We start from the raw sequence: 15023 nt of genomic DNA, 5'->3' as shown, positions 1-15023 counted from the left end.
AGAGAAGAGCTGAAGTTGCTCAGGGCGGTAGGGTGGGGGGGTGTGAGAGAAGAGCTGAAGTTGCTCAGGACGGTAGGGTGGGAGGTGTGAGGGAAGAGCTGAAGTTGCTCAGGACGGTAGTGTGGGGGGAGTGTGAGAGAACAGCTGAAGTTGCTCAGGACGGTAGGGTGGGGGGAGTGTGAGAGAACAGCTGAAGTTGCTCAGGGCTATAGGGTGGGGGGAGTGTGAGAGAAGAGCTGAAGTTGCTCAGGGCGGTAGGGTGGGGGGGGTGTGAGAGAAGAGCTGAAGTTGCTCAGGACGGTAGGGTGGGAGGTGTGAGAGAAGAGCTGAAGTTGCTCAGGGCGGTAGGGTGGGGGGAGTGTGAGAGAAGAGCTGAAGTTGCTCAGGGCAGTAGGGTGGGGGGAGTGTGAGAGAAGAGCTGAAGTTGCTCAGGACGGTAGTGTGGGGGGAGTGTGAGAGAACAGCTGAAGTTGCTCAGGACGGTAGGGTGGGGGGAGTGTGAGAGAACAGCTGAAGTTGCTCAGGGCTATAGGGTGGGGGTGGTGAGAGAAGAGCTGAAGTTGCTCAGGGCTATAGGGTGGGGGTGGTGAGAGAAGAGCTGAAGTTGCTCAGGGCGGTAGGGTGGGGGGGTGAGAGAAGAGCTGAAGTTGCTCAGAGTGGGAGGTGTGAGAGAAGAGCTGAAATTGCTCAGGACGGAGGGTGTGGGGTGTGAGAGAACAGCTGAAGTTGCTCAGGGCTGTAGGGTGGGGGGGGGGGAGAAGAGCTGAAGTTGCTTAGGGTGGGGGGGTGAGAGGTGTGAGAGAAGAGCTGAAGTTGCTCAGGGCGGTAGGGTGGGGGGGGGTGAGAGAAGAGCTGAAGTTGCTCAGGGCGGTAGGGTGGGGGGGGTGAGAGAAGAGCTGAAGTTGCTCAGGGCGGTAGGGTGGGGGGGTGAGAGAAGAGTTGAAGTTGCTCAGGGCGGTAGGGTGGGGGGGATGAGAGAAGAGTTGAACCCCTCTGGGTGGAAGTTGCTCAGGGACAGTTTCCATAAGACCTTTAGACCTTTAGTCCTGATCTGAATAGGAAGGTTTATAACACAGGGAACATCACCCAGTCCTGATCTGAATAGGAAGGTTTATAACACAGGGAACATCACCCAGTCCTGATCTGAATAGGAAGGTTTATAGCACAGGGAACATCACCCAGTCCTGATCTGAATAGGAAGGTTTATAACACAGGGAACATCACCCAGTCCTGATCTGAATAGGAAGGTTTATAACACAGGGAACATCACCCAGTCCTGATCTGAATAGGAAGGTTTATAACACAGGGAACATCACCCAGTCCTGATCTGAATAGGAAGGTTTATAACACAGGGAACATCACCCAGTCCTGATCTGAATAGGAAGGTTTATAACACAGGGAACATCACCCAGTCCTGATCTGAATAGGAAGGTTTATAACACAGGGAACATCACCCAGTCCTGATCTGAATAGGAAGGTTTATAACACAGGGAACATCACCCAGTCCTGATCTGAATAGGAAGGTTTATAACACAGGGAACATCACCCAGTCCTGATCTGAAAAGGAAGGTTTATAACACAGGGAACATCACCCAGTCCTGATCTGAATAGGAAGGTTTATAACACAGGGAACATCACCCAGTCCTGATCTGAATAGGAAGGTTTATAACACAGGGAACATCACCCAGTCCTGATCTGAATAGGAAGGTTTATAACACAGGGAACATCACCCAGTCCTGATCTGAATAAGAAGGTTTATAACACAGGGAACATCACCCAGTCCTGATCTGAATAGGGAGGTTTATAACACAGGGAACATCACCCAGTCCTGATCTGAATAGGAAGGTTTATAACACAGTGAACATCACCCAGTCCTGATCTGAATAGGAAGGTTTATAACACAGTGAACATCACCCAGTCCTGATCTGAATAGGAAGGTTTATAACACAGGGAACATCACCCAGTCCTGATCTGAATAGGAAGGTTTATAGCACAGGGAACATCACCCAGTCCTGATCTGAATAGGAAGGTTTATAACACAGGGAACATCACCCAGTCCTGATCTGAATAGGGAGGTTTATAACACAGGGAACATCACCCAGTCCTGATCTGAATAGGGAGGTTTATAACACAGGGAACATCACCCAGTCCTGAACATCACAGCTAATAGTTAACTCTTCTGACAAACAGAATGAAATATCTTGCTTTCTTTCTCTCTTTCCCCACTCCAGAGTAAGGATGGGAAGACCCCTCTCCACATGGCAGCCGTCCATGGAAGGTTCTCTCGTTCTCAGGCTGTCATTCAAAACGGTGAGGCCCGCCCCAAAACACCACACACACACTGCTATTGGTCTATTAATATTTCAAACACCCTACTATTTGCTCTTTGTCTGTCTGTGCAGGTGCAGAGGTGGACTGTGAGGATAAGAATGGGAACTCTCCTCTTCACATCGCTGCTCGCTACGGACACCAGTTATTGATCAACACTCTGCTCACACACGGAGCCAACACCGCCAAGTAAGACACACACAAATACACTCAGTGGCCAGTTTATTAGGTACACCCATCTATTATTGTGTCGGACCTCCCTGTAGCCATGAAAGGATGAGCCTAGTCAGCAACAATGTTCAGATACTATGTGGTGTTCAAACATTGCTCAGTTGGGACCAAGGGACCTAACGTGTGCCAGGAAAATATTCCCCACCATTACACCACCACCAGCCTGTACTGTTGACACCAGGCAACATGGATCCATGGACTCAGGCTACTTAAGCCATATTCTCACACTGCCTGTCAGCATGATTCATCAGGAAACGGGATTCATCGGAACAGGCAATGTTTTTCTACTCCTCAATTGTAGGAAGGTTTAAACAGCATGATCATTACACAACTGCACTTTAAAATGTTAAGTTTTGTTACACAACACAATGCCACAGATGTCTCCGGTTTAGAAGGAGAGTACAATTGGCATGCTGACTACAGGAATAACCACCAGAACTGTTGCCAGAGAATTGAATGTGAATTTCTCTACCATAAGCCGGCTTCAACGTCGTTTGAGAGAATTTGGCAGTATATCCAACCGGCCTCACAACCGCAGACCAAGTGTAACCACGCCAGCCCAGGAACTCCACATCCGGCTTCTTCACCTGCAAGATTGTCTTGAGACCAGCCACCTGGACAACTGATGAAACTGAGTATTTCTGTCTGTAATACAGACCTTTTTTGGGGAGAAAAACGAATTAGCTCCCAAGTGGGTGAGCCTATGTCCTCCCAGACCCACGCATGACTGCACCCCTGCCCAGTCGTGTGAAATCCATATATTAGGGCCTAATACATTTATTTCAATTGACTGATTTACTTCTGTGAACAGCAACTCATTAAAATTGTTGCATGCTGTGTTTATATTTGTGTTAAGTGTATATACAGTGCATTCAGAAAGTGTTCAGACACCTTGACTTTTTCCACATTTTGTTACGGCACAGCCTTATTCTAAAATGGATTAAAGTTTTTTTCCCTCATCAATCTACACACAATACCCCACAATCACAATGCAAAAACAGGTTTTTAGACATTTCAGCAAATAACAAAAATGATATCACCATTTACGTAAGTATTCAGAACCTTTACTCAATGCATTTTTGAAGCACCTTTGACAGAGATTACAGCCTCGAGTCTTCGCGGGTATGACGCTACAAGCTTGGCACACCTGTATTTGGGGAGTTTCTCCCATTCCTCTCTGCAGATCCTCTCAAGCTCTGTCAGGTTGGGTGGGGAGCGTCGCTGCACAGCTATTTTCAGGTCTCTCCAGAGATGTTCGATCAAGTTCAAGTCCGGGCGCTGGCTGGGCCACTCAAGGACATTTAGAGACTTGTCCTGAAGCCATTCCTGCGTTGTCTTGGCTGTGTGCGTAGGGTCGTTGTCCTGTTGAAAGGTGAACCTTCGCCCTAGTCTGAGGTCCTGAGGGCTCTGGAGCAAGTTTTCATGAAGGATCTCTCTGTACTTTGCTCCGTTCATCTTTCCCTTGATCCTGACTAGTCTCCCAGTCCCTGCTGCTGAAAAACATCCCACACATGATGCTGCCACCACCATGCTTCACTGTAGGGATGGTGCCAGGTTTCCTCTAGACGCTTGGCATTCAGGCCAAAGAGTTCAATCTTAGTTTCATCAGACCATATAATCTTGTTTCTCGTGGTCTTCGAGTCCTTTCGGAGCCTTTTGGCAAACTCCAAGAGGGCTGTCATGTGCCTTTTTTTTTACTGAGGAGTGGTTTCAGTCTGGCCACTCTACTTTAAAGGCCAGATTGGTGGAGTGCTGCAGAGATGGTTGTCCTTCTGGAAGGTTCTCCCATCTCCACAGAGTGACTCTGGAGCTCTGTCAGAGTGACCATCAGGTTCTTGGTCACCTCCCTGACCAAGGCCCTTCTTCCCCGATTGCTCAGTCCAGCTCTAGAAAGAGTCTTAGTGGTTCCCAACTTCTTATATTTAAGAATGATGGAGGCCACTGTTCTTGGGGACCTTCAAAGCTGCAGATATTTTTTTTGTGTCTTTCCTTAGATCTGTGCCTCGACACAATCCTGTCTCAGAGCTCTACGGACAATACCTTTGACCTCGTGGCTTGGATTTAGCTCTGAAATGCACTGTCAACTGTGGGACCTTATATAGACAGGTGTATGCCTTTCCAAAATCAATCAATTGAATTTACCGCAGGTGGACTCCAATCAAGTTGTAGAAACATCTGAAGTATGATCAATGGAAACCGGATGCACCTGAGGTCAATTTTGAGTCTCATAGCAAAGGGTCTGAATACTTATGTAAATAAGGCATTTCTGTTTTTTATTTTTAATACATTTGCAAACATTTCTAAAAACCCTGTTTTTGCTTTGTCATTATGTGTGTAGTTTGAGATAAAAAAAAAAAATGTAATCCATTTTAGAATAACGCTGTGACGTAAAAAGGTAAGGGGTCTGTATACTTTCCGAATGCACTGTATATCGATAGATGGATACACACTACAGAAGTTTGGGGTCACTTAGAAATGTCCTTGTTTTTGAAAGAAAAGCTATTTTTTTTTGTCTATTAAAGTAACATCGAATTGATGAGAGAAATACAGTGTAGACATTGTTAATGCTGGAAATGACTATTGTAGCTGGAAACGGCTGAACTTGCCTCCCACTTTCTATTCTGGTTAGAGCCAGGTTGTGCTGTTCTGTGTAGGGAGTAGTACACAGCGTTGTATGAGATCTTCAGTTTCTTAGCAATTTCTCGCATGGAATAGCCTTCATTTCTCAGAACAAGAATATACTGACGAGTTTCAGAAGAAAGTCTTTGTTTCTGGCCATTTTGAGCCTGTAATCGAACCCATAAATGCTGATGCTCCAGATACTCAACTAGTCTAAAGAAGGCCAGTTTTATTGCTTCTTTAATCAGAACAACAGTTTTTAGCTGTACTAACATAATTGCAAAAGGGTTTTCTAATGATCAATTGGCCTTTTAAGATGAAAAACTTGGATTAGCTAACACAACGTGGCATTGGAACACAGGAGTGAAGGTTGCTGATAATGGGCCTCTGTACACCTATGTAGATATTCCATTAAAAATCAGCTGTTACCAGCTACAATAGTCATTTACAACATTAACAATGTCTACACTGTATTTATGATCAATTTCATGTTATTTCAATTTACAAAAAATGTGCTTTTCTTTCAAAAATAAGGACATTTCTGTGACCCCAAACATTTGAACGGTAGTGTATATATACAAAACCAGTCAAAAGTTTGTACACACCTACTCATTCCAGGGTTTTTCATTATTTTTACTATTTTCTACATTGTAAAATAATAGTGAAGACATCAAAACTATGAAACACACATATGGAATCATGTAGTAACCAAAAAACTGTTTAACAAATAAAAATATATTAGCCACCCTTTGCCTTGATGACAACTTTGCACACTCTTGGCATTCTCTCAACCAGCTACACCTGGAATGCTTTTTCAACAGTCTTGAAGGAGTTCCCACATATACTGAGCACTTGTTGGCTGCTTTTCCTTCACTCTGCAGTCCAACTCATCCCAAACCATCTCAATTGGGTTGAGGTTGGGTGATAGTGGAGGCCAGGTCATCTAATGCAGCACTCCATCACTCTCCTTCTTGGTCAAATATCCCTTACACCGCCTGGAGGTGTGTTGAGTCATTGTCCTATTGAAAAACAAATCATAGTTCCACTAAGTGCAAACCAGATTGGATGGCATATCGCTGCAGAATGCTGTGGTAACCATGCTGATTAAGTGTGCCTTGAATTCTAAATAAATCACAGACAGTGTCACCAGCAAAGCACCATCACATCCCCTCCTCTATGCTTCATGGTGGGAACCACACATGCGGAGATCATCCGTTCACCTCCTCTGCGTCTCACAAAGACACAGCAGTTGGAACCAAAAATCTCAAATTTGGACTCATCAAACCAAAGGACAGATTTCCACCGGTCTAATGTCCATTGGTCATGTTTCTTGGCTCAAGCAAGTCTCTTCTTATTATTGGTGTCCTTCAGTAGTGATTTCTTTGCAGCAATTCAACCATGAAGGCCTTATTCACACAACAGAGTCTCCTCTGAACAGTTGATGTTGAGATGTGTCTGTTACTTGAACTCTTTCAAGCATTTATTTGGGCTACACGTTCTGAGGCTGGTAACTCTAATGAACTTACAGTTAACGATGGGTCTTCCTTTCCTGAGACGGTCCCCATGATAGCCAGTTAAATCATAGTGCTTGATGGTTTTTGCGACTGCACTTGAATAAACTTCAAAAGTTCTTGAAATGTTCCTTATTGACTGACCTTCATGTCTTAACGTAATGATTGACTGTCATTTCTCTTTGCTTATTTGGGCTGTTCTTGCCATAATATAGACTTGGTCTTTTACCAAATAGGGCTGGCTTCTGTATACCACCCCTACCTTGTCACAACACAACTGATTGGCTCAAACGCATTAAGAAGGAAAGAAATTCCACAAATGAACTTTTAACAAGGCACAAATGTTAGTTTAAATGCATTCCAGGTGACAAAGTTGTCATCAAGGTAAAGGGTGGCTACTTTGAAGAATCTCAAATATAAAATATATTTTGATTTGTTTAACACTTTTTTTTGGTTACTACTTGATTCCATGTGTTATTTCATAGTTTTGATGTCTTCGCTATTATTATACCATGTAGAAAATAGTAAAAATAAAGAAAAACCCTTGAATGAGTAGGCGTGTCCAAACGTTTGATTGTTACTGTGTGTTTACACACAGACAGACTTATCACACATGGAGACAACTCCGCTAAGTCTACACTCATTCACTAGACGGAGTTGGAGACTATCACTGTGACATACACCTGGCTAAGCACCGCTGACGTGATGTTTGTTACAGGCGTGGCGTCCATGGCATGTTCCCCCTCCATCTGGCAGCACTCAGTGGCTTCTCTGACTGCTGCAGGAAACTGCTCTCCTCAGACTTCCACATAGACACTCCTGACCACTTTGGAAGGACATGTCTACATGCTGCAGCTGCAGGAGGGTGAAACAACAACTCTTTAAACCCTCCCCTTTTTCGTGTCTCTCTGTCCTTTGCTCTTGGATTTTTAAGTCCTTTCTGCAGTTAGTTGTTCTATCCAATGTTCTACTGTACAATACATTTTTTCTCTCTTTCTCTCTCGGTCTCCCTCTCTCCATCAGGAACCTGGAGTGTTTGAATCTGTTGTTGAATACAGGAGCAGATTTCAACAGAAAGGACAGGTTTGGAAGGTCAGTGGTTCAGCTTTACGTTCAGCCTTTGTGTGTTTGTGTGCGTACATGCCTGCATAAAGAAATGTTTCTGTTCTATGTAAAGAAGATGAAGTATTGTTCTTCCTCTTCTCTCCAGGGGTGTATTCATTATGTCGATTCTGTTGCAAAACATTTCTTAAACAAAAGCAAATGGACTCCATGCCTGTTGTGACAGTAACACTCTTCTCTCTAGGACTCCTCTTCACTATGCCTGTTGTAACAGTAAATCTCAGTGTGTGTTTGCCCTGGTGGGGTCTGGTGCTGGAGTCAACGAGCTGGATGAAAGGGGCTGTTCTCCTCTACACTACGCTGCTGCTGGCACAGAGGGAAAGTTAGTAGTAGTAGTAGTAGTAGTAGTAGTTGTCTGTCCTGTCTGTCTTGTCTGTCCTGTCTGACCCTCTGTGTGTGTGTGTGTCAGGTGTGTAGAGTACCTGTTGAGGAGCGATGCCAACCCAGGGATCAGAGACAGACAGGGCTACAACCCAGTCCACTATGCATCGGCATACGGACACACACTCTGCCTTGAACTGGTTAGTACATCCTGCTCGTACATGACCTACCCGGACACCATTACCTACTTCCCACTACAAGTAGTGACTGGGTTTGACATTCTGTCGTTTTGTTTTTCAGATATCCAGGGAGACTCCTCTAGATGTGGTAAGTAGCTGGACAACATTAGTGGTCTGATGACATGGGAGAGGAGTACCCTCTGCTGCTTGTTCTAATGTTCTAGCTTTTTAGAGAATAATAACGAAGGCATTCTCTCTCTCTCTCTCTCAGCTGATGGAGACATCTGGTACAGACATCCTGAGTGACTCTGATAACCACGCCCTCATCAGCCCCCTTCACCTCGCGGTGAGTCACACACACACTCCGCTGCTTTACGTGGGGCACAATGCATTGCACAATGCAAGGAAGTTTGGGAAGCACCGTGATTAATATATAGATTTGTATTGATTGCTGTGTTCCCCAGGCGTACCATGGTCACTGTGATAAATATATGGATTTGTATTGATTGGTGTGTGTTCTCCAGGCGTACCATGGTCACTGTGGCGTGTTGGAGGTGTTGGCTGCTGGTCTGTTGGAGGTGGACATTCGGACCCCTGAGGGCCGGACCCCGCTCTCCCTAGCCTGCTCCAGGGGCCACCAGGAGTGTGTGTCACTTTTACTGCACCACGGAGCTCACACACACACCAAGGATTACACGCTGAAGAGGACAGCCTTACATGTTGCAGGTATTATATGTATATGAGAGCCAGCAGGCACGCAATGACTACACACACACACACACATTGCATACCCATCTTTTTCCCTAACCCTGAGTGTGTCTCCTCCTGCAGCGATGAACGGCCACTCTGACTGTCTCCGTCTCCTCATCAACAACACAGACACACACAACTCTGTAGATGTACAAGACGCCAACGGACAGTAAGTGTGTGTGAGAGACTAATGTATTGACTGTGTGAGCTAGCTACTTTTAGATTTGCCTGATTAATCAATGATGGATTGATTGAGTGATTGGTAAATATATTGATTGTGTGTGTAGGACCCCTCTGATGCTGGCGGTACTGAGCGGACACACAGAGAGTGTATATTCTCTACTGAGTAGAGGAGCTGACGTAGAGGCTAAAGACCACTGGGGCAGGACTGCACTACACCGCGGGGTGAGACACACAAACTCCCTAGTCCCTATACAGTCACACACACACACACACACACTATATATTCACATACACCATACACACAAGCACAAACACAAAAACACACACACACACACCATATACACATACAGTGCATTTGTAAATTATTCAGACCCCTTGACGTTTTCCACATTTAGTTATGTTACAGCCTCATTCTAAAATGGATTCAATCGTTTTTTCCCCATATCAATCTACACACTACCCCATAATGACAAAGTGAAAAACGGAATACTTTCTGAATGCACTGTACACCGTACACACCACACATACAAACTCACAGACACAAGAACACACACCTTTAATGATCTGTTTTGTTTCTCTAGGCGGTGTCGGGTCATGAGGAGTGTGTTGAGGCGTTGTTGCAGCGTGGGGCGAGTGTGTGTGTATGTGACCGGGCAGGGCGCTCTCCGCTACACCTGGCAGCAGCTTGCGGACACACCGGGGTGCTGGGAGCACTACTTCAGGCTGCTAATGCCTTGCACACTCACACACTTCTTATCGACAACCACGGATACACACCGCTGCACTGGGCCTGCTACAATGGTAAACATGTACACACAGCGTTAGAGAATCATCAGATTAATGTTGGTTAACTGATCTGAATGAATGATAAACTAGAATTAGATGTAGACAATACGGTGATATACTTTTGACTGTTTCTCTGTCTCTCTCGCTCCAGGTTATGATGGGTGTGTAGAGTTGTTGTTGGAACAGGAGGTGTTCAAGAAGACACAGGGAAACCACTTCAGCCCTCTGCACTGTGCCGTGTAAGCCTCAACTCTCACAACTAATGCCTAGGCTTAAGCGCAGGGTGCTAACACAGTATTGAGGGTTCGAACCCAGTCAGTCACTCGTGTGCTGAGATTCACAGGTCCTAGTATGTCTATGACCACCTAAATAAATATATGATCACTAAAAAGGTGTCATTTGTGTTACATCAGGATGTAAATAAAATATTAAATGAGTGTAAAAGTGTGATTGGAAATGATGCAGACAATGACATTGATAGAAGCCTCAATCTACTTGCAATTTTAAAGATGATCTACCCCCGAAGGAGAAAGAAAGTGTTTCCTCTCTGCTTGTTTCAGTATGAATGACAACGAGGGAGTCGCTGAAATGTTGATCAACTCTTTGGGTTCTGCTATAGTCAACACTACAGACACCAAGGGCAGGTGAGACACATTATTACACGCATATATACACTCACTGGACCGTTTATTAGGTACACCCATCTAATACTGTCTCGAACCCACCTTTGCCCCCAGAACAGTCTGACTTCTTCGGGCATGGATTCTACAAGTTGTCGGAAACTTTCCTTGCTCAGTTATTGGTATCAAGGGACTTAACGTGTGCCAGGAAAACATTCCCCACACCATTACACCACCGCCACCAGCCTGTATTAGGCAAGATGGGTACATGGACAAATCCTAACTTTGCCATCAGCGTGACGCAACAGGGCCCGGGATTCGTCGGACCAGGCGATGTTTTTCCAGTCCTCAATTGTCCAGTGTTGGTGATTGTGTGCCAACTGAATTTGCTTCTTTTTGTGGAACCCAGTGTGGTCGTCTGCTGCAATAGCCCATCCGTGACAAGGATCGACAAATTGTTTGTTCCGAGATGCCGTTCAGCAGACCACTGTTGAACTGCACTGTTATTTGTCAGTTTGTGGCCCGCCTGTTAGCTTGCACGATTCTTGCCATTTTCCTTCGACCTCTCATCAACAAGCTGTTTTCACCCACAGGACTGCCGCTGACTGGATGTTTTTTGTTTGTTGCACTCTTCTCTGTAAACGATAGACACTGTCGTACATGAAAAGCCTAGGAGGGCGGCTGTTTCTGAGGTACTGGATCCGGTGTGCCTAGCACCGGTCATACCACGCTCAAAGTCGCTTCAGTCACTTGTTTTGCCCAATTTCAACGTTCAATCAAACAGTAACTGGATGCCTGTCTGCCTGCTTTATATAGTAAGCCAAGGCCATGTGACTCACTGTCTGTAGGAGCGATCCATTTTTGTGAATAGGATGGTGTACCTAATAAACTGTCCAGTAGTGTTTTAATTACACACAAATTATTAAACACACACACACATACACAGCCCTAGTCTTTTGGGGGCCCTAAGTGAAATGTTGTACCTAACGGGCAAAACATATTAGTGCCCCCCCCCTCTTGTCGGTGAACCCCACCCTCTTGTTGTTTTTCAATGGGGCGCAGAGAAGATTGAACAAATTTCATGCAATTCTACTAATTTTGCAATGGGGCAGAGAAAATGTAGCAGTTTTATAGTTAATTTCATGAAACTACACATTTTGCCATAGGGTTGAGACATTTTTGCAGTTTAAAGCAAATTTCCTGCAATTTTCCAAATGTTGCCATGAATTTTGCCATGACCATGTTAATATGATATCTTAGTGAGAGTAAATAAAATCACTGTGGGCCCCCTGGATGTCAGAGCCTATGGGCACGAGCCCCTCTAAGTCGAGACCCGACTGAGTTTTTTTGGGGGCGTGTTGGGAGGTCCGCCCCTACACAGACTCGCAGAACGTGAGGTAGTGTGTGTAACAGTGACTGCTGTCACCCTTTGTAGGTCTCCCCTGCATGCGGCAGCATTCTCAGACCACGTGGAGTGTGTGTCCTTGTTGTTGAGTCACGGAGCTCAGGCGAACACCTCCGACACACACACACGGACCACGCCGCTGATGATGGCAGCGCACAACGGACAGACCAACGCTGTGGGTCAGTACACACTCTCTATGCTTCTCCTCTCCTTCCCTACTACCTATCCCTCACACCTTACCTATTCTGGTGTCTCTCTCTCTCATATAGAGGTGTTGGTGAGCAGTGCTAAGGCAGACCTCACACTACAGGATACTAACAAGAACACAGCTCTTCACCTGGCCTGTAGCAAGGTAATACTCACACATGCACCATATATGGTTAATCAAATGACTGTTTGTTAAATGTTTTACCCTCTCTCTCTCACCATCAGGGCCATGAGACCAGTGCGTTGTTGATACTAGAGAAGATATCAGACAGAAACTTTATCAACTGCACCAACACTTCTCTACAGACGTACGTACCCCAAATGATTTTTGGAATTGGAACACACCACAACCCAACATAGTGTTATTAGTTAGCATGTTATTAGGCTAGTATGACTTCACTCTGCAGGTGTGTGTCTGTCTCTCCCTCTTTCTCCTCTCTCTCTCTCTCTCGCGGCCTCAGGCCCCTCCATGTAGCAGCTAGGAATGGTCTGACCGTAGTAGTTCAGGAGCTGCTGGGGAAAGGAGCCAGTGTTCTAGCGGTGGATGAGAACGGTCAGTATCATAATACTGTCACACACTCACCCTCAAACTCTACAAGCACACATACTGACACGCAAGCATACACAGGCCCGGTCCTGGCCAGTATGCTGCGAAAGGCGAGACACCAAAAATTGCAACCCTCCTCTTATCCCTGCAGAGTAGAATGGTAGCCTAGGCTATAGCCTACAGAAGGGTTCATCAACTAGATTCAGCCACGGCCCATAATTACGATTTATTTGTAAACTAAATTGACCGCAAGAAGCCAAAACAGATTTTATTAAACACAATTTCAAACCTTGTGTAAGGGGTGCGTAACTGGTGGCAGGGAAGTCAGACACAGGAGAGCAGAACTAAGTATTAGACGGAGCAGTTTAATACAAAACCAACGGCATCAAGAAATAACAACTTGGGTACAAAACCCGACACGCACCAGTCAACATGTGTACAAGCACTTACAAACAAACAATACCACACAAAGACATGGGGGGAACAGAGGGTTAAATACACAACACGTAATGAGGGAACACACAGGTGTGTGGGAAGACAAAACAAATGTAAAATAAAAAAATGGATCGGCGATGGCTAGAAGACCGGTGACGTCGAACACCGCCCGAACAAGGAGAGGAACCGACTTCGGTAGAAGTCATGACAGTACCCCACCCTTGATGCGCTGCTCCAGCAGTGCGCCGACACCGGCCTCGGGGACGACCCGGATGGCTAGGCGCAGGGCGATCCGGACGGAGACGGTGGAACTCCTGCAGCGTTGAAGGGTCCAACACGTCCTCCACCGGAACCCAGCATCTCTCCTCCGGACCGTACCCCTCCCAGTCCACGAGGTACTGAAGGCCCCTCACCCGATGCCTCGAATCCAGTATGTAACGAACGGAGTACACCGAGGAGGAACCTCCCGCACCTCAGACTCCTGGAGCGGGCCAGCCACCACCGGCCTGAGGAGAGACGCATGGAATGAGGGGTTAATACGGTAATGGGGGGAAGTTGTAACCTGTAACTCACCTCGTTCAGTCTCCTCATGACTTTAAATGGCCCCACAAACTGCGGACCCAGCTTCCGGCAGGGTAGGCGGAGGGGCAGGTTTCGGGTCGAGAGCCAGACCCAGTCCGCCTCACTGCGGTGACGGTCTGCGGCGGCTTTCTGGCGCAGCACAGCGTGCTGAAGGTGAACATGGGCGGCGTCCCATGTTTCCTCCGCGTGTCGGAACCAGTCTTCCACCGCATGAGCCTCAGTGGCCAATACCCTAGTACGCACTGGAAGGGGGAGAGGTTAGTGGAGGAGTGGCGGAGCGAGTTCTGGGTCATATCTGCCCAGGGCACGAACGCTGCCCACTCCCCCGGCCGGTCCTGGCAATAAGGCTTCAGAAACCTACCCACATCCTGGTTTACTCTCTCCACCTGCCCGTTACTCTCGGGGTGAAAACCTGAGGTGAGTCTGACTGAGACCCCCAGATGTTCCATGAACGCCCTCCAGACCCTCGAAGTGAACTGGGGACCCCGATCAGACACTATGTCCTCAGGCACCCCGTAGTGCCGGAAGATGTGTGTATACAAGGCCTCCGCAGTCTGTAGGGCCGTAGGCCGGGCAGCGGGAGGAGACGGCAGGACTTAGAGAAACAATCCACAACAACCAGGATCGTGGTGTTTCCCTGTGATGGGGGAGATCAGTCAGGAAATCGATCGACAGGTGTGACCATGGCTTCTGTGGAATGGGTAAGGGGTGTAGCTTACCTCCCGAGCAGGTGCCTAGGAGGCGCACAGCCGAATGGACAGATCCACCAGCTGGTCGAAGGTGAGAGTGGTGTCCCTGCAGGCCAACTCTCGACGGACATCCTCGCGCAAACTGCAGCGATAGTGGCCGATCAGGGCCCTGTCGTTCCATCCCGCTCCGGAGGCCAGGGTCTGAAAGTCCAAAGCAAACTCCTGTGCGCTCCTCGTCCCCTGCCGCAGGTGGTAAAGACGTTCACCCGCCTATCTGCCCTCGGGCGGGTGGTTGAAGACTGCCCAGATACTATGGGTGAACTCCTCAAAGTGGTGCAGTACCGCATCTCCTTCCACCCACATGGCATTGGCCCACTCCAGGGCTTTCCCCGAGAGGCATGAGACAAGGGCGGACACCCTCTGGGTGGAAGGTTCCCAGGTATAACTTCAACTGCAACAGGAAACCCTGGCAGCGGGCAGCCGTCCCATCGTAATCCGCTGGGAGGGT

The 15023-nt window shown here is 47.0% G+C and overlaps 1 protein-coding gene across 3 annotated transcripts in view; it reads left to right on the top strand.

The window, feature by feature from the left end:
- Positions 1 to 15023, top strand: part of LOC139373667 (serine/threonine-protein phosphatase 6 regulatory ankyrin repeat subunit A-like) — a 53138-nt gene that overhangs the window by 31626 nt on the left and 6489 nt on the right. For all 3 annotated transcript variants that reach the window (XM_071114489.1, XM_071114488.1, XM_071114490.1), the window contains exons 10-27: positions 2232 to 2310; positions 2403 to 2517; positions 7408 to 7554; positions 7713 to 7781; positions 7996 to 8133; positions 8221 to 8332; positions 8433 to 8459; positions 8583 to 8657; positions 8836 to 9037; positions 9143 to 9230; positions 9349 to 9466; positions 9826 to 10045; positions 10182 to 10269; positions 10591 to 10674; positions 12086 to 12234; positions 12325 to 12407; positions 12488 to 12570; positions 12724 to 12815. In XM_071114489.1, coding sequence (XP_070970590.1) covers positions 2232 to 2310; positions 2403 to 2517; positions 7408 to 7554; positions 7713 to 7781; positions 7996 to 8133; positions 8221 to 8332; positions 8433 to 8459; positions 8583 to 8657; positions 8836 to 9037; positions 9143 to 9230; positions 9349 to 9466; positions 9826 to 10045; positions 10182 to 10269; positions 10591 to 10674; positions 12086 to 12234; positions 12325 to 12407; positions 12488 to 12570; positions 12724 to 12815 — 1969 coding nt within the window. The remainder of the gene's footprint in view (positions 1 to 2231; positions 2311 to 2402; positions 2518 to 7407; positions 7555 to 7712; positions 7782 to 7995; positions 8134 to 8220; positions 8333 to 8432; positions 8460 to 8582; positions 8658 to 8835; positions 9038 to 9142; positions 9231 to 9348; positions 9467 to 9825; positions 10046 to 10181; positions 10270 to 10590; positions 10675 to 12085; positions 12235 to 12324; positions 12408 to 12487; positions 12571 to 12723; positions 12816 to 15023) is intronic.

The sequence above is a fragment of the Oncorhynchus clarkii genome, chromosome 18 (genome assembly GCF_045791955.1).
Source record: "Oncorhynchus clarkii lewisi isolate Uvic-CL-2024 chromosome 18, UVic_Ocla_1.0, whole genome shotgun sequence".
NCBI classification, from domain to species: Eukaryota; Metazoa; Chordata; class Actinopteri; order Salmoniformes; family Salmonidae; genus Oncorhynchus; species Oncorhynchus clarkii.
Note: the sequence above shows the minus strand (reverse complement) of the source record. Positions and strands in the feature narration are given on the sequence as shown.